The sequence below is a fragment of the Bufo bufo genome, chromosome 2 (assembly GCF_905171765.1).
Source record: "Bufo bufo chromosome 2, aBufBuf1.1, whole genome shotgun sequence".
Classification (NCBI taxonomy): Eukaryota; Metazoa; Chordata; class Amphibia; order Anura; family Bufonidae; genus Bufo; species Bufo bufo.
The window spans coordinates 415,298,284-415,318,747 of NC_053390.1; the positions used below are offsets into that span (position 1 = coordinate 415,298,284).

Sequence of the window (20,464 nt, forward strand, 5' to 3'; positions counted from 1 at the left end):
CTGAAAGCAATGGGTATTTTTCTCTGCAATCCTGATTGGAGGTGAAGGAGCTATTTGGAAGTTATCAAGAAAAGAAAACAGAGTTCAAATACCTTCTAAGATTATCGGGGGATTTATCAAGGCTTTCCGCGTCAGTTTTGATATCCCCTGTGTTGCTGGAGGATGCATCTAAACCATGACGAGCCGCAGACTTCATCATAAATTAGGCACATTCTCCAGCAATTTGTGCGCTTAAACAGAAATCTACAACAGTTCAGAGCTGCCGTAGATTTCTGGCTTCATTTGCGCCAAAAAACTGGCATAAATGAAGATAAATTTGTCAGGTCGACTGGCCACACCCCTTCATTCCCTTGGCACATACCTTTAAGGAAAGTAGCGAGGGCAGCGTAAAATCCAAGAGATGTGACAAATTAAAGAGTCGCAAACAGATAGTTTGCGACTTTTTATTGACTCTTTTCAAATGCAAGGGAAATGATAAATCTTCTACCATGTCTCGTAATGGTCTCAATGTGGAGTTGAATAGTAACTGTTTCAGTTAAAGGGGTTGTCCGGGTTCAGAGCTGAACCCGGACAAACCTCTATTTTCACCCAGTTCATGCTCCGATGCTCTCCTTTGCGCTGTGCTAAATCGCGCAGGGCAAAGGCTCTTTTGTTTACAATAACACACTGCCCGGCAGAGGCCGGGCAGTGTGTTCGGTGACATCACCAGTTCTGATGGGCAGGCTTTAGCGCTGCCTTAGCCATTTTAGTTACTAGAGCGGCACTAAAGCCCGCCCAACAGTGCCGGTGATGTCATCGGGCTCCCTGAGCAGTCGGAAGAAGAGGCTTCAGTGCTCTTGCAAGGGACCCGATACGTCACCGAGTCTAAGAAAAGTTCACTTCCGGCGAAGAATTTCCTATAAGAAAACGGGGCTTCAGAAACATGTGGAAAAGGTACGACATGGATGTATGTTATATGGATGTCTGTCTATATGTATGTCTGTCTTGTACTAATGTAACAAAGTCCTCAATCCTGGACAACCCCTTTAAGGTTTGGGTTGAGGTGTAGTTATAAAATGTGAAGGGAGTGGTAACTATTCTGAAGCCCTTGAGGAAGCTGCACGGCGAAAACGGTTGGGCCATGATTAAGTATACAACTTTTTTAAAATGCTTTTAAACAAGGGTTTATCTTGTGAGTATAACCATAAAACACAGTTTGGAATTGTCAATCGGAATTCACACAGGTTGTTGTGTCCTTGCCTACTGGTTTTCTCATATAGATGATCCTCATGCTCTAATACAGAAGACCATGGGAGTGAGCCCAGGAATCTATACAACACAAGTGGCTTGCTGTAGGCCTCCATGTGCTTTTTGATCATTATACAAGAGGAGCTTGCAGAGTGTAAGAGGAAACCAGTGGTAGACTGGCCATAGACCCTATAGGGAAATCTCCCGGTGGGCAGAGGCCCAGGTGGCCACCCAAGCCCTCCTCATGGCCGCCAGTTGTATAAATAATGATCTCATGTTCTCAGTAGTAAGTAATGCTAGGAGTATCAGATACTTATGCACCTAGCTGGCAGCCACTGGTGCCCTCCTGAATTCAGCTGTACCACGTTCCTCAGGACGGTGATAAAGATGAATACCGCAGCACGGGCAGCAGTATTTTGTGCTGCACTGTGGTATTTAGATCTGATGGGGAGGTATTTTCGGCTGCACTTCAGTATTGCTGTTCCAGTTCTACTTGCCCTCGCTTACTTGTGTTGCCGTGCCTTTTGTCAATTTGGACCCCCTCTACAGCATGGGGCCTCTTTTAAGGTTTTTTCCAGTGCCATTTTAAGTTCCAGTCCACCCCTAGAGGAAACCTATGAGGTATCCAGCCAGCACTGAAGTGGTTTATTTCACTCATTGGGAGAAAGAAGAGAGGACAACCGTGGAAAAGTGTGGTGAGACATAAATAATGCATAAATACCGCAAGCAAATACACATTGACATTTCCTGCTCTAAGTTCCGATTTTGGAGTGTCTTTTATGTAAACATCGATCAAAGGAGTTTTTAGGAACTTGTTTGAGAGCGTAATATCGGACTCTCTGTCTGGACATTTTGTTTCATTGATTTGTTTGTATCACTGTCCTGAGCAGGGTAACAGTTATATGATCAGTGGCCACTATGTTCGGGACCCTGGATAAACCTGCATAAACCCTGAATGTTTTGACCTAGTGAGTCTCCTGGCCATGCTGCCAGTTTATCAAGGTTTTTCTGGAATATTTTGCAAATAAGCTGAGTTTTAATTAGTGTACAGTGAGTACTAATAGGCATTACTTTAAGAAGTTCACGTTCCACATTTGCCCTCTCCATCCACTTTAATAATGCTGTGATTTTTGGATTTGGTTCTTCTGCTTTATCTCTGACAAACTGAACAATCCTCAGCTTTCTCCACATATCATCTAAATAGGGTCCAAGAACGCTTTTGTATTCCTGCTTCGCTTTACTCAAGTATTCTGTAAAGAAACAGAATTGTAATGTAAACTGTCTCCAAAAGAAATGCAATGATTACAATACAGTCTGAAATGTAACTCATCTTGTGATGCTATAACTTGCACGACTATGGCGCCTGCCGCAAATGTTTAATCAGCTCCAAGAGTTTTTAGTCTGATGGATAATGGGTAAAAATAGAAACAGGCCTGGGGCTGGAGTGTAACTATCACAGTATAATCATATTTCCCTGTTCCAGATTTACTAAACACTTGAGACTTAGAAGAGATGTGTGTTAGTTCTCATGGTCCATCCACCCATACAGAACACTGGAACATAGCCTTGTCTGTACACAATCACACTAGCACAGAAAAGCTAATAGACGTCAGACATGGCGGCGTGGGCAATGTGTTTACGTCCTATGTTCTCTTTACAGCAATGTTACTATGTAAGCATAAACATTCTGCGCATGATGTATGGTGCTATGTGCTGTAGATGGCAGTGCTACTATTCTGTTGTAGATCTGGTGGGGTTTGGCCAAGACTGTCTTGTGTTATTTTCAACTGATTTCATTGCAATTTTACTGTTGTTACACTTGATAATAAAAAAAAGCATTGGAAATTTAAATTTGGTCTAAACATAAAAGGACTGATGTTCCTTTTTATGTTTTTTTGACTGTGCAGTGTATATTTTTGTATAAATACACAGTATGCAATAAATAAGCACTAAAGGACTGATACCAGTGCATTTCTCTTATAAAATTATTTTTACAAGTAGAGGTTACAGTAGAAAATAGAAGCATACATTTTCATTAGACTAGGAAGGAAAGGATCTCCCCAACTGTCATTAAACTGCTAAAGCTTCCAAAATTAAAATTTCTCATGGCAAAGACTAATGATTGTATATATATGAAACACCAATGTTTAGGATCCTAAATAAAATGAGACAATTGGTAGGACACAATACAAATTTAAAGGGACTAAGTAAAATCCACTTCAAAAATAGATGTAAAACATGTTGGAATTTGTAATACCTGAACAAGCTCAATAATATGTAAATATAATGGGGCATCTTTAGCAATATATTTAGACCAGGTTTCCCAAGTAAATTCACTAAAAATAAGGCATTTAGGCCGAATGGCACATTTATGGAGACCCTTGGCACTTTTTCTGGCCATCATCAGACTCCTTAAAAAGGTATTTAGGTTTCATGAAATTGATGACCTATCCTCAGGAGGAGGCGGAGGTCTGATTCTTGGCACCCGCTCCGATCAGCTGTTTGATGGGACTGCCGGCTCTAGTGCAAGAGCTGCTTCCTCTTCAATGTTTGCTGGCATGTTGTCTACCTTGTAGTGGTGGTGTTGTGTAATTACAACTGTTCATCCCATTCAACTGCTGTCACGGGAAGTACGGGGAAGGAAAGACAACCAAAGGGAACAACAACTAAACAACAACTGACTAGGCCCCAAACCTAGGGAACGAAGAGGTCACCTCCTAGCATTCCCTGATACTTTTCCTAAGCTGCTAACAACATGTGCAAATCTCAAAGGTAGAAATGCACATGTACAGGAACCTGAGATTGCTGCAACACTGCACCAAACCCTCAGCTTAGGGAACAGGGAAAGAGGCAACCCCCTCATTCCAAACTGAAGGAGATAGTGTCTCCCTGAGGCCTAGTCAGAACAGACACACCAAGAAAAGGGAAAAGGACTTAGCTTGAGATGTAACTGGAACAGGAGAACTACCACACAAGCAGAGCACTCCACAGAAGAACTATCAGCCGCAGGGAAACAAGTGAAAGGTGAAACATAAAAAGAGCCACCTGACAGATAATCAGCAGCATCTTTGAAGGGGTGGAAACCTGTCAGCAACAATGAAAACAAGAGAGATCTGTCAGATAGACACCTGAGTCTTCCGTCTATCTGAACTTCTAAGATCTCTCCCAGGGTCGGCGGTGACAAGTGCATTTGAGAGGAAACTGTAATTACATTGCACCACCACTACGATGTAGACAATGTGCAGGTAAACAAGAGAACTCAGCTCTTGCACTAGCGCAAACAGCTGATCAACGGGGGTGCCAAGAGTCAAACCCTAAACAATGTGAAATTGATGACCTATCCTGGGGAAAGGTCATCAATATCACAAAACTGGAATACCCCTTTAAACCACACCATATATTGGCACCCACAGGGACTCCATGTGCTTATCTGAAAACTCTTGCTAACTAGCATTGTGGGAGCTCTAGTGACATTGATAAATAAGAAATAGCTGCATTTAACCCCTGCACTCTAATAATGATGACCTATGCTGAGGATAGGCCATCAATGGCTAAAAATATGAAAGAGGTTCGCTAGGATTTTCATATTGATGGCCTATCATCAGGATAGGTCATCATTATGGCATTGGCTGTGGTGTGACTCTGGCACCCCATCAATCAGCTGAGACGCTCATCTGAGCTCTGGTGAGCGCCACGCCGCCTCCTCACAGCTTATCAGGCACAGCATCATCCATTCACTTGAATGGGACTGAGCTGCGCCTAGGCCATGTGACTGATGAACATAACATCACATGGCCTAGGAAGAGTCCTGAGAGCAGATGGAGCTCTACAGTTTCTTCATACAGCTGATCGGTGGGAGTGCCAGAAGTTGGACCCCCATCAATCTCATGCTGAGGATAGCTCATCAATATCAAAATCCCAGACAACCTTTTGAACTAGTTTCATTTTTATATTAGTAAGAAGTGTCCTTTTAGTAAAATAGTTAATGTCAATTGATTGTTAATATTCTTATAGTTTAGAGACCTAGAGTGGCATCCAAGGAACACATCAAAATGAGGTCTCGGAGTATCACCAGGCTGTGCAGGAGAGCTGCATTCTGGAATATAATTACGCCCTTGTCGCTTTTATTTCCTAATGAATGAAAAAAATAATATAATATATATAAATATATAAAATAAATGTTATTCACTACATACAAAGTTTCAATTTACATGACTAGAAAAGAAGTTCAAGTGGCTTTTCTGTGTATGCTTAGTATTATAGTCCTGTACAGTTAATCTCACAAAGGTTGTGTACTTGTTTACCCAATTCTGTACTTGACTCCTGCTCACATAATACTTTGAAGGATACTTTTTAGTCCTGGGCTGTCTTCTGCATTAATACCTGCCCCTGCTGGTCAGAGTTAGGAAAACATGGTTTTCCATTATCAGATTTCATGTGCATTCAAAGCCCCTATTGTACCCTTTCACAACACCTCTATGGATTGTCTCCAGGAACTTTCACTTAAACTTTTTAATGCTTTCCAATTATAGCAAATGTCCATGTTTTACTGCACAGTCTCCCACTATTTACATTTTGGTCACTTTTTATTACAGTTTTTGGGAAGCAAGGTGGCCAGAAAAATAGCAATTCTGTCAATGTTTTTTATTTTTATAGAGTTCACCTTGTAGAGTGAATAATATGATAACTATCCTGCAGGTCAGTACAATTATGATGATACAAAATGTATATACTTTTTATGCTTTACTACTAATAAAATCACTTTTTTATTAAAAAATTATTTCTTCTGCATCACCATATTCTAAGACCCGTAACTTTTTTTTTTCATTGAGGCAGCTGTGTGAAGGCTTTCCTTTTTACATAGAAACATAGAATGTGTCGGCAGATAAGAACCATTTAGCCCATCTAGTCTGCCCAATATACTGAATACTATGAATAGCCCCTGGCCCTATCTTATATGAAGGATGGCCTTATGCCTATCCCATGCACGCTTAAACTCCTTCACATTTTGTCTTAAAAATTGTTATTCTGAGGTACATATGACTTTTTGATCACTTTTTATTTCATTTTTGGGAGGTAAGATGATCAAAAACAGCTATTCTGTCATTGCTTTTTAATTAGCTTTACAGCGTTAAAATTGTGAAACAAGTAACATGATTACTTTATAGATCAGATAATTATGGGCACAGTGATACCAATTATATGTAATTTATTTTAGTTTTCTGTTTTTATTAATAATAAAGGACTGGTTATCGGAAAATAAGGGTCTTAAATTAACTGTTAAGGAGTAGGAGCAGAAGGAATGTACTCAGCACTCGCCCAAAGCCACAATGTGAAAGTCCAGTAGAATACAACTGTGACGCTGAACAATGCATCAGGCACAATACACTCTGATCAAATTAATTTATTTAATTATTAACTAACTATTAAAACTGAAAAAATGATCAATTGGACAAGGTCCAGCACAATACAGCTGTGATGCAGAACAATATATCAGGAACATGTCTGTGACCAACCGAATTTTATTTTGACAAACTTTGAGATATGTTCTTTTTTATTTATTTATATATATATGGTCAGACTTGGTAACTGTGATGCAGACCAATATGTCAGGTCACGTTTACTAGTAGTCTCCGATCAACAGATTTTTTTTAAATAAACTTTGAAATATTTTTTTTAAATGGTCAATTGGGCAGAGTCCGCTATAATTTACTGTCAGCAACTGTGATACACAACAGTATGTAAGGCACACTAGTTTGTGATTTTTTTTACATAAACTTTGGAAAAAAGATATACCGTATATAATATGCTGTATTCTGTGTTTTAAGATCTCTTTTCACTATCGACAGAAGTTCTATTCCTCCCTTAAAGGGGTATTCCCATCTCAGACAATGGAGGCATATCGCTAGGAGGTGGGACCCACACCTACAACGAGAGCGGTGCAGGGAGAGCTGTGGCTGGAGGACCCCGGATTTCCTGGGGTCTGTCCACCACCAAGTGCTGCTTCCATAGAAGTGAATAGGGGCGCACCGCGCACACGTGGCCCTTGCTCCCATTCATTTCTATGGGGCAGATAGAAATAGCCGAGCCAGCTCTTGGCTATTTTCAGTGGCCCCATAGAAATGAATGGAGGACAGCTGCGCATGCGCAGTGTGCCCTCTGTTCATTTCCCCGCTCCGTTCTCATTATAGGTGCGGGTCCCAGCAGTGGGACCCGCACCTATCAGACAATGGGGGCATATCCTAGCGATATGCCCCCATTGTCTGAGATGGAAAAAGTCCTTTATATAGTCCCTTATAGATTGTCTGAGGTTGACTGCAAGTCATTATGGGCAAGCACACTGGATGTGGTCATGTGATCCTCCTTAATCATCACTGCCTTCTGATATGTAAAATGGTATTTTAAGAGATTTATGCAGGATGAATCCCAAAAGTTTTTCTCTGGAAACTAAAGATTTTGTGAAATTCATAGCGACTTCAATTCACGTAGAATTGATTTGCTCTTCTCTAGTGACAACACTACTGCAATGTATACAGATTTTAGTTACTATAGGAAAACAGTCTTTAAACATTGGAGAATTAATCTCCGGAAGACACGCATATTTCAAATAGCTTCATAAAAATAGTCCATTAACATCTTTATTATGGCTTCTACAGAACGTACCCAATTTGCTGATATCGCTCATTATTCTCTCTTGCTTCCGTAACAAAAAACGTGTGCAATCAAAAGTTACTGAAGTAAAGTTCCACTTCAAGCATGCAAGCACTTCAAGGCAGACAAGTTTGTTTAGTACGGGTTCAGCAGCAGCATGAATGATCTGATAAGCCTGACACTGGCTAGCTGTTTATAGAAAGATTCATGATATAGCTCATAAAAACACAATAAAAACAGGATACTCTACATATTTTCAAATGAGGATCTCAAGGTAACCGGGTTATGAACCTGTCACTTTCAGTGTGAAATTAGCATTAGTGAATGTACAGTTGTGGCCAAACCTTTTGAGACTGACACAAATTTTTGTTTTAGTTTAATTGCAAAGTCATTCTTTGCCATGAAAATTTACTTAGAGAGGACCTGTTAGCACAAAATGCAATGCAATCTGAAATCACCATGTTATAGAGCAGACAGATTTATTCATTTTTGTGGAAAAAGATTAAAGTAAAACTTGCCAATTACACATTTATATCTTAGTTTTTTGCAGCCTTGTGAAGAGCTATCGATACAGGAAGGAGGAGTTATCAGTGATTGATGGCATTGTGTGTATAAGTGTGCATAAGATATATTTGTCAGACATTGATAACATCTCCTCCCTGTACAGATAGGCATTTACAGGGCTGTAAAAAAGTAAAAAGTAAAAAATATATATCAATCTGCTCAGCTCCTCCTGCTCTATAAAAGTGACCTGCTAACATCAATTCAGTGATCTTCTTGTTAGCCCAGCAGAAAGTGTTAATGAGTACAAGACAGCTGATATTCTGTCATTCTGATTGAATTAGAAGAGCAGACTAGTTGCTTAGGGGGGTGGTGTTTGAAACCTTTGTTTTCTTCTGTTAAGCATGGTTACCTTCAAGGAAACACATGCAGTCATCCTTACTTTGCTTCAGAAGCAAGGGCATTGCTGCTTGTAAGATTGCATCTAAATCAACTATTTATTGGATCATCAAGAACTTCAAGGAGAGAGGTTCAGTTGCTGTGAAATAGGCTTCAGCGTGCCAAAGAAAGTCCAGCAAGTGCGAGGACCATCTCCTAAAGAGGATTCATCTATGGAATTGTGTCACCAGCTGTGCAGAGCATGTACAGGAATGGCACCAGGCAAGTGTGAGTGCATCTGCACACATACTGAAGCAAAGGCTTTTGGAGGATCGTTCTGCAGGAAGTACAGGGATGGGAAGTACTGGGGTAAAGTTATTTTCTCTGAGGAAGCCCCCTTCAAACTGTTTGGAACATCTGGAAAAATGATTGTCCAAAGAAAATAAGGTGACTGCTGTCATGAATCCTGTGTCATGCCAACAGTAAGCATTCTGAAACCATTCATGGGTCAGTCGGCTTGCTCACAATTTTTCCTAAGAACACTGCCATGAATAAAGCATGATATCAAAACATCCTCAAAGAGCAACTTCTCCCACTGAGTGAGGAGCAATTTGGTGATGAACAGTGCTTTTTTCAGCATGATGGAGCACCATGTCACAAAGTGATAACTAAGTGGCTCAGTGAACAAAACATTAACATTTTGGGTACATGGCCAGGAAACTCCCCAGGTCTCAATACCATTGGGAACTTGTGGTCAATCCTCAAAATGTGGGTGGACAAACAAAAACGCAGAAATAGTGATAAACTCTGAGCACTGATTAGGCAAGAAGGGTTTGCTAGGATTTGGCCCAGAAGCTGATATCCATCATGCCAGAAAAATTGTGAATGTCTTGAAAAATAAGGATAAACACTGTAAATATGTATTTGTAAATAAAAGTTGAAAGAAATTTCTGAAATGCTTATAATTGTGCTTCAGCATACCATAAAAACATTTGAGAAAAAGATCTAAAAACAAACGTTGCGATAACTAAAATTTGTGTCAGTCTCAAAACTTTTAGCCACAATTGTACATTCAGTATATCTTATATGCATATTAGTAAGTACCTGTGAGTATTATAAACTCTATAAATTCTAGCGTACAATTGTCTGTTGTCAACAGCTGAACTTAAACAGAGCAAAATCTTACTTAAGAAAATAAATTATTGAACTAATAAATTTGAACTCTAAATAAATAGCAGCCAATTCTCCTACAGAAGAAGAATGAATAGTGATGAGCAGCATAGGCAATATTCAAATTCGCGATATTTTGCAAATTCGAGATTGCAAAAATCAGTAATGTAAAATGCACATCTTGCGTGTGCAATTTCATTTCCTATAACATGTAACAAACATATAATCACACAAAGGCTGTATGCCAAAAGCCAGGTATGTGCAAGCGAACAATCTATCCATGAGACAGGTACAATCAGCAGTTGTGTGCACTATGAGACATTCACAAGTAGCTCTCATCTGACTGAGAGCCAGTAAGCCTCAAAGTTCCTTGATATGTGTTGGATGGCTTTGGGGGACCTGCGCACCTAGATCATTATCATTAGGGTGACAAAAATGTAAAAAAAAAAAAATTGGGATGCCAGCTAACTGTACTCTCGCTGCTTAGGAGGGCTGCATAAAAATTTTCAGTTTTCTAATTGTCCTAATATTTTATTTAATAACCTTTCTATACTGTTTTGTCATGTAAACTCATTTGCAAAAACTTAAATATGGGAAAGACATGCAAATTAGCAGAGTCTGCCTTGTTTTTCAGCTGAAACACAATTTGCATGTCTTTCCCATATTCAAGTTTTTGCAAATGAGTTTACATGACAAAACAGTATAGAAAGGTTATTGAATATAGTATTAGGACAATTAGAAAACTGAAAATTTGTATGCAGCCCTCCTAAGCAGTGAGAGAGGAGTTAGCTGGAATCCCCAATTTTATTTTCCAATTTTTGTCACCCTAATGATAATGATCTAGGTGCGCAGGTCCCCCCAAGCCATCCAACACAAATCAAGCAACTTTGAGACTTATTGGCTCTCCGTCAGATGAGAGCTGGTCCTGGCAATATCATAGCCCATGAGGTTTATCTGAGGTGTGATTATTTCTAGTTGTCTCATAGTGCACAAGGCTGCCATTGTAAGGCATGCTGACTGTATCTGTCTCGTGGATAGATTGTTGACTTGCACATACCTGGATTTTGGCATACAGCCTTTGTGTGATTGTCTGTTATATGTAATGATTTATTTTAAAAAATAATATAGCATCTCTAAAAAAAAATATTAATGATAGGTAAAAAAATTTTTTTTCATATAAATGTATTAATGATAGGTAAAATAGTAACTATAAAAAAAGGTATGTATGATAGACAAAATAATAAGGTTAAAGAAAGCTACATACAATAAATATAAAAATATCTAGAATATCCGTAATTACAAAGATATAGCACTATATTCTAGATCTTTGCTAATTCTCGAAGTGCAGATATTCGTGATAAAAAAACACTAATGATAAAGAAGAAGAGTAAGGTCACTATGATGCGTGCATAGTGAGTACTGCAGATGCTAGTTTAGCAAAGCAGCACTGCTAGGGGCCCAATGTGATGGCTGGGCTGCTATAATTGGGGCCCATTGTAATGGGGTCAGATCCCCCCATAACAGAGTAATCCACAGATCCCCCAATAAGTGTCCTCCACAGATCCCCCTATAACACTGTCCTCCACAGATCCCCATAACAGTGTCCTCCATAGATCCCCCAATAAGTGTCCTCCACAGATCCCCCAATAACAGTGTCCTCCACAGATCCCCCTATAAGTGTCCTCTACAGATCCCCCTATAAGTGTCCTTTACAGATCCCCCTATAAGTGTCCTCCACAGATCCACATAACAGTGTCATCCACAGATCCCCCATAACAGTGTCCTCCACAGATCCACATAACAGTGTCATCCACAGATCCCCATAACCTAGGTACATCTTATAATCTGGTGCGTCTTAAAGTGAAAAATATGGCATGTATATATATATATATATATATATATATATATATATATATATATTATATGTAGTACTATACCAGAAGGCATAACATGGACTGTTATTATCTGCTGCTTAGTAAACTCTTCATGCATGGTGTCAGAAATAACTTTGGATCTGCTTTTCTGTGGTTCACTTTTTTCTGAAAAAGAAAAAAAAAAGATAATGAGCAAATGAGCTTGGTAGCTAAATCTTTCACAGTATACTCTATACATTATGTACAGTATGTATTTAGCCAGTTGTTAACCTCTTAAAAATGCAGCGTTCTTTTTTTCACTCTCTGCCTTTCAAGAGACTTTACTTTTCTGTTTACATAGCCATATGAAGTCTTTTTTTTTTCTTTTCTCTTTTTTTGCAGCACAAGTTGCAATTTATAAAAGTATAATTTAAAGAGTAACTAAACCTTTGTGTTTAATAAGATGTCCCTAATGCCCTATTAATGCCCAGGGAGAAAACAGAAGCAATTTATTACTGTTTTTGCCTTCTCCTTTTCTCAGTGCATAGCACTCAGTGAGCACTATGCAATTAATAGAGGCATTGGATATGCCACTTCCTCTATTGGACCTGGCAATCACATGATCACCAGGTGTTCTGGGGCAGAGCAGAGCTGCTGGGTCTTAACAGACCCAAAACAGCTCTGTGTGCATACCCCAAAGCAGGCTGTTTGGTCTGTACCTGGGGCTTCTTTGGATGGAGGGACATAACTAGAAATGACTTGGCCCCATAGCAAGTTTGCGAACGGGGCTCCCCCAGCTACTTCCCCGCAACCCCCACTCCTGTGGCTTGTCAAAATCGCCCTTGCTCACCATACAACCCCCCTCCCACTTGGTCATATAGCAAACATGAGAATAAAAAAAAAACAGGGTTGTATTTTTCACAGTTCTACACTGCGACCCCATTCATTCCTATGGCTACACTGTGATCCTTGGTGGCACAACATGTGTCATTTTATTTTTACACAGACACAAAGGCTCCTCCTTATGACGGCCCTGATGAACACTGCATTTTATCCTGTTTATCCTGTGTAAGTGAAACAGAGATAACCCTCTTAGTACACATAATGTAGTAGATGCCACCTGCAGTCCTATGTAACACCACAGATAACACAGCGATAACTCTCTTAGTACACACAGGGTGTCATTTATGAAAGAGAAATACATCTATATTAGGGCAAAGGTTCCTTGCGCCACAATCTGTGACTTTTCCCCACTCACGCCAGGTCTAAAAAAGTGGGCGTGGGGTGTGTGTGTGTGGGGGGTGGAGGGGACGTGCCATTTACCATTTTGTACGCCACTGTTTTAGTTGTAGAAAATAGTCTAAATGTAAGCCAGATATGAAGTGGTCTTACACTTAGAAGCTGCTCTGGATCCGCCGACGCCTCTACATAACTGCGGCGGATCCACCACCAGTGTGGGGTTTTAATAAGACCATCATCTAAAATGCCAGTCTTAATAAAAGTGCCTGCACTCCCATGTAACAGTCCCATGTAACACCACAGGGAAAACAGTGATAGCTCTCTGAATACAGATAATGTAGCAAGTACTACCTGCAGTGCATCTATGATGAGCATACAAATATTGTGCATATGAGGGCTACTACATGACAGACACTTATTGTTTAGATACTGCTCTCTAGTTTTAGCATTTTGTTATGGGTGCTACTGTTGCTACTTTGTTGATAATGCTAGTGTGTGGGCACAGGTACAGTATATCACAGACACTCTGATATGGGATATGAAACTATAAACTATGTGGGAGATTTATCAAACTGGTGTAGAGTAGAACAAGCTTAATTGCCCATAGCAACCAATCAGATTCCACCTTTTATTTTTCACAGCTCCTTTGGAAAATGAAAGGTGGATTCTGCCAGTTCTACTTTACACCAGTTTAATAAATCTCCCCCTATACCTCCTCATACTTCTCAAACAGACATCAATCCCTATTAACCCCTTCCCGACATATGACGTAATAGTACGTCATGGCGGCAAGTGACTTGCCACATTTTGACGTACTATTACGTCATGGTATCCGGGCGGGCTCCGATGCGCGCCTGATCACTGCAGGGGCCCGGTAGTCCCTGATAGCCGGGCCCCTGCAGCGATGCATACGGATTAACCCATTCTATGCCGCGGTCAGCGCTGACCGCGGGATAGAAGGTGCATGCGGTGGGTGAGGGAGCCCATTGGGTCTCCGCGCTGCTGTGCGGGGACCCGATGGGTGAAAAGACAGCCTAATGCCTTGCACAGGCTTCCCAATGCCTTGCACGCATTGGGACCTGCCTTCTACGAGAGCTGAGGAGATCCAGCCGCAACCTGTGTAAAAAAAAAAAGCCATTTTTGTCACCTTACTTCACAAAAAGTGTAACACCAAGTGATCAAAAAGGTGTATGTCCCACAAAATGGTACCAATAAAACCGTCACCACATCCCACAAAAAATTAGCCCCTACCTAAGACAAAAAAATAAATAAAAAAACTATAGCTCTCAGAACATGGAGACATTAAAACATCAATTTTTTGGTTCAAAAATGCTATTATTGTGTTAAAGTGAAATAAATACAAAAAAAGACATATTAGGTATCGCCGCGTCTGTAACAACCAGCTCTATAAAAATATTACATGACCTAACCCCTTATCTGAACACCGTAAAAAATAAAAGCAGTGCCAAAAAAAGCCATTTTTGTCACATTACATCACAAAAATTGCAACACCAAGCGATCAAAAAGGCGTATGCCCCCCAAAATAGTACCAATCTAACTGTCACCTCATGTCGCAAAAAAAAAAAAAATAGGACTCTCAGACAATGGAGACACCTTATCCCGTAGTTTCCAAAATGGGGTCACTTTTTTATTTCTACTGTAGGGTGCATCATGGGGGCTTAAAATGGGTCATGTGTCTAAAAATGAGTCCAGCAAAATCTGCCTTTTCAAAAACCATATGGCGCTCCTTTTCTTCTGCACTCTGGCGTGTGCCCTTACATCAATTTACGACCACATGTGGGGTGTTTCTGTAAACCGCAGAATCAGGGTAATAAATATTGAATTTTGTTTGGCTGTTAACCCTCGATGTGAAAAAATGGATTAAAATGGAAAATCTGCCAAAAAAGTGAAATTTTGAAATTTCATCTCCATTTTCCTTTAATTCTTGTGGAACACGTAAAGGGTTAAAAAAGTTAGTAAAATCTGTTTTGAGTAACTTGAGGGGTGTAGTTTCTACAATGGGGTCATTTATGAGGGGTTTCCACTATGTAAGCCCCACAAAGTGACTTCTGAACCGGTCCTTAAAAAGTGGGTTTTGGAAATTTTCTTAAAAATTGTAAGAATTACTTCTAGAATTCTAAGCCTTCTAACGTAGCACTGTTTTAAAAGCAGAAAAATAAAAAAATTTAAAATTGCGAATTTTTCAAAACTTTTGTTACATTATTATAATTTTTTTAATAAATAAAGGTGAAATCTATTGACTAAAATTTATGACTATGATGAAGTACAATGTGTCACGAGAAAACAATCTCAGAATGGCTTGGATAAATAAAAGTGTTCCAAAGTTATTACCACATAAAGTGACACATGTCAGATTTGCAAAAAATGGCCTGGGCAGGAAGGCAAAAACTGGCTGGGGGTAGAAAGGGGTAATGCCCTAGTTAACTATAAATGTTCTGTGTTGTGTACTGTAAAAATAACAGTGGCTTCGTTGGATGAGAAAGACTACATGAAATTCACAAATAAACCTAAGATCAGTAGTGCAAGAGTCCTTTTAAAGGGGTATTCATATCTTACACATCTATGGCAGATCAATCAGCTCCAATTACCCATAGGACAAAAGGCGACCCTGCACTAGATCCTTGGGCAGTGGTACCACATTCAATGTTAGGACACAAATACAAGGGCAGAGCAGTGAGCCTATCGCGCCATTCTCTATGGAACACCTCAGGCAGCATGATGCAGTGACAGCTGCCCTGCTTGTGCTGGGCAGTGCTGAGAACACAGAATATTGGCACTGGGCAGCTGACACCTGGCTCCTGAGCTAGCAGCCCAATGCAGGTGCCACAATTACATAACTATGTTGGACTGCCAGCATGCCAGCAGCAGGTGAATAATGATACAGGTTAAAGGGGTTGTCCGGGTTCAGAGCTGAATTCGGACATACCTCCATTTTTAGCCAGGCAGCCCCCTAACTTGAGCATCGGAGAAGTTCATGCTCCGATGCCCTCCTTTGCCCTGCCCTAAACCGCGCAAGAAGCTTCTGGCCGGCAGTGTGTTATTGTAAGCAAAAGAGCCCTTGCCCTGCGCGATCTAGCACAGGGCAAGGGACTGCATCAGAGCATCTCATGCTCCAATGCTAACATCAGGGGTGCTGCCTGGGTGAAATTATGGGTATGTCCGAGTTCAGCTCTGAACCCGGACAACCCCTTTAAGGTGGCCTATTTATGTGTATATATATATACATATATATATATATATATATATACACACACATACAGTATCACCCAAGAGTAAGTCCACCCCTCACATTCTTGCTGTAAATAATTTCTTTTATCTCAAAAATATTATTATATTAATTATTAATAATATAATATTTATTCTATCATAATATTGCTCAACAAAATAATAGTGACTTTTCTTAAGCCTCACACTAAATATATACAGAATCTCACAAAAGTGAGAACAACCCTCACATTTTTGTAAATATTTTTTTACATCTTTTCATGGGACAACACTGGGATATGACACTGTGATACAATGTAAAGTAGTCAGTGTACAGCCATTAATGTCTAAACCGCTGGCAACAAAAGTGAGTACACCCCTAAATGAAAATGGCCAAATTGTGCCCAATTAGCCATTTTCCCTCACCGGTGTCATGTGACTCATTAGTGTTACAAGGTCTCAGGTGTCAATGAGGAGCAGGTGTGTTAAATTTGGTGTTATCGCTCTCTCATACTGGTCACTGGAAGTTCAACATGGCACCTCATGGCAAAGAACTCTCTGAGGATCTGAACAAAAAGAATTGTTGCTCTACATAAAGATAGCCTAGGCTATAAGAAGTTTTCCAACACCCTGGAACTGAGCTGCAGCACGTTGGCGAAGATCATACAGCGGTTTAACAAGACAGGTTCCACGCAGAACAGGCCTCACCATGGTCGACCCAAGAAGTTGAGTGCACATGCTCATTGTCATAGCCAGAGGTTGTCTTTTCAAAATAGACGTATGAGTGCTGCCAGCATTGCTGCAGAGGTTAAAGGAGTGGGGGGTCGGTCTGTCAGTGCTCAGACCATACGCCGCACATTGCATCAAATTGGTCTGCATGACTGTCGTTCCACAAAACTGTTCTAAAAATGATGCACAAGAAAGCCTGCAAACTGTTTGCTGAAGACAAGCAGATTACTGGAACCATGTCCTGTTGTCTGATGAGACCAAGATAAACTAATTTGGTTCAGACAATGTCAAGCATGTGTGGCGGCAACGAGGTGAGGAGTACAAAGACAAGTGTGTCTTGCCTACAGTCAAGCATGGTGGTGGGAGTGTCATGGTTTGGGGCTGCATTAGTGCTGCCGGCTGTGAGAAGCAACAGTTCATTGAGGGAATCATGAATGCCAACATGTAGTGTGGCATACTGAAGCAGAGCCCAAGGTCTCTAACATCCACCACCTCCGTGGAGGAGTGGAAGAGGATTCCAGTGGCAACCTGTGAACTCCATGCCCAAGAAAGTTAAGGCAGTGCTGGAAAATAATGGTGGCCACACAAAATATTGACACTTTGGGCACAAGTTGGCCATTTTCACTTAGCGGTGTACTCACTTTTGTTGCCAACAGTTTAGGAATTAATGGTTGTGTTTTGAGTTATTTTGAGGGCATACCAAATTTACACTTGTATACAAGCTGTACACTGACTACTTTACATTGTATCAAAGTGTTATATCTTCAGTGTTGTCCCATTAAAAGATGTAATAAAATGTTTACAAAAATGTGAGGGTTGTTCTCACTTTTGTGAGATTCTGTATATATTTAGTTTACTCAAAGCAAGATGCCTGTATTACTGTGAGAGGCTTAAGAAAAGTCACTATTACTTTGTTGAGCAATATTACTGTGTGAGGCCTAAGAAAAGTCACTATTGGTTTGTCGAGCACAAACAGGGGTACTGTCTGACCAATATTTCTGTTTGGGTCACTAGCTATCTGGCATTATGGTTTTCAGGGGCACTATCGAGCCATCATGGTGGTCTGGGCCTGATAGAGAAGAAAAGGGAAACTTAAGAACTCCAAACAGAGAATAAATGGGAGTGCTAACACCTACAATGAGAGTAGACATTACTCTTGAGTTGAAACATTTGCATTAATGTATCTTAACACATTGTCTATAAGTAGATAATACTTATTTTATGATTTTTAGATATCTTAAGGCAATTAACAATGCTGGGAAACCTTTGGGAAACCTCATGAAACCTTGGCACTGGGCCCACTATTGTGTTAAATAGCCCTAATATCAATACCTTCATTACGGTTTTACAGTCTTATGAACAGAGCAGACTAAGGAGTGGATATGACATAAATCTGTAAGCTGGTGCTAACTCTTTAAAGTTTTTGTAGACCCTGAGATACAATTTATAATGAAAGGTATTGTATAAAAATTACCTTGATATAAAACATTATTTTCATGTTTGCGGTCACCGTGGCCCAATGACTGTTTGGTTCTTAGAGCAATAAAACTAGAAAGCAGATCACCATGTTCTTTTGCTTGGGTATTGTACCCACTTTGACTTCCTTCCAAACTTGTATATGAGTTGTGGGATTGCTGCTGACTAGTGCTTGCTTGGTTCACATGGCAATCCGATAATATTTCTTTGGTTGGTGTTAGATACTGCTTAAACTTTTCATTATTGAGTAAAGGTAAAACTACTTTTGGTTGATCATTTTTTCCACCATGTATAATTGCTTTCATATAATCTGTATTCATATCTGCATTGTTAATGGGGTCCATAAAGATTACATTGATCTGTGAGGATGAGACGTTTGTCACAGACAGAGAAGAATCACGGCAGGAGGACTGTTTTTCACTAGTCTTCTGAATTATTGGAGAAACCTCTTCTGAAATTCCTGGAACAAGTGTAAGAGAATATAATCACTTTGATTAGTTAGCAAGGGTAATTGTAAATATCGGATTTGTTATGTGTAGCTTTTATGTATACAGAAAAGCTGTGACTATTGATTTATGCAGACAGAAATCTAGTATGATAACTTTAGTCATGAAAAATACTGTCAATACAGTTTTAAACTGCTCAATAATACTACTTTAAAAGATTTTCAAACAGAATACCAGATGACCCTCCAATGGGTGCAGACACGGACACAGTAATAGGCCCCTAGGGTCGATGGGTTTGGGTTTCTCAAATAATCTATTAAGGGGGCTGTCCGAGTTAAATAAAAACTGTTAGGCTCCATTCACACGTCCGCAATTTCGTTCTGCATTTTGCGGAACGGAATTGCGGACCCATTCATTCCTATGGGGCAGCACGATGTGCTGCCCGGACACGGAATTGCGGATCCGCACTTCCGGGTCCGCACTTCCGGGTCCGCACTTCCGGGTCCGCATAAAAATAGAACATGTCCTATTTTTGTCCGCAATTGCGGAAAAGAACAGGCATATTCTATTAGTGCCGGTGATGTGCGGTCCGCAAAATGCGGAACGCACATGGCCTCTTTCCGTGTTTTGCGGCTCCGAGACTCCTTGTATCCACAAAACACGTTGCGGACGTGTGAATGGAGCCTAAATGTGATAAAATAACAAAAGAAGTGATACTTACCCCATTACTTCCCTGCCACTTCCAGCATCCCTTTTTAGTCCTGCAGCACTGACGTCATCCTTCTGGTTGCAGCAGTGACATGCTGATCACCATGCAGCCAATCACTGGCTTCAGCAGTATATAAGGCATATTAACAGTTTGGCCATTAACAGAGGTATAACTGGAAGCCCTTGGGTCCCAATACAAAATTTGGAATTAGACCCTCCATCTTTCATGTTCCATTTATAATACTGGTGACTCTCAGGTATTAGGGTTGGGGTGCGACTGGTAATTCTACATCTGCTATAGCTATGACACTGACTATAACCAGAGTGGGGTCTTAAACTCTTGATGTCAAAATCTTGTATAAAAACACTTGAGACCTAAAACTTCTCACAACTGAAGGTTTTGTACAATTGGACCCATTCCATACAATCCACTGTCAATAAATATATGAGCAGCACAAAATCTCCTCTTGTCACTTACAGAGTATCATTGTAGGTAAACAGTATCTGGAGCTCAAGCTCTTTTGCTCATAGAAGACTGCCTAGACTGAATACCATTGTAGCAAACCTTTAGATATGAGAAGGATTACTTTGTACAGGTTTTCAGCCTCTGGATGCAAACATGGATTAACCTACTAACTGAAAGCAAAACAGATCTTGAAAATGGTGAACATTATATGAAATCCAGCACTACAACAAGTCATAAAAAGCTGATTCTTTATTGATGGAAGAGTACAAAGCAGTTATAATCGCTTACATGTTTCAGGCTACACTAGCCCTTTTTCAAAGCATAACAAGATAACAATTGACTATATTATTATACATTTCTGAAAAGGTATAAACCAATACAGACAAATATGTAGG

At 40.1% G+C, this 20,464-nt stretch overlaps 1 protein-coding gene across 1 annotated transcript in view; it reads right to left on the reverse strand.

Annotated features, from left to right (window-relative positions):
* Positions 1-1,204: 1,204 nt before the first annotated feature.
* SHOC1 (shortage in chiasmata 1) overlaps positions 1,205-20,464 on the reverse strand; it is an 83,860-nt gene continuing 64,600 nt past the window's right edge. The window contains exons 6-11 of the mRNA XM_040419787.1: positions 18,448-18,909; positions 11,865-11,966; positions 7,891-8,067; positions 5,251-5,358; positions 2,299-2,477; positions 1,205-1,273 (exon numbers count right to left, since the gene is read on the reverse strand). Of these exons, the coding sequence (XP_040275721.1) occupies positions 1,205-1,273; positions 2,299-2,477; positions 5,251-5,358; positions 7,891-8,067; positions 11,865-11,966; positions 18,448-18,909 (1,097 nt within the window). The remainder of the gene's footprint in view (positions 1,274-2,298; positions 2,478-5,250; positions 5,359-7,890; positions 8,068-11,864; positions 11,967-18,447; positions 18,910-20,464) is intronic.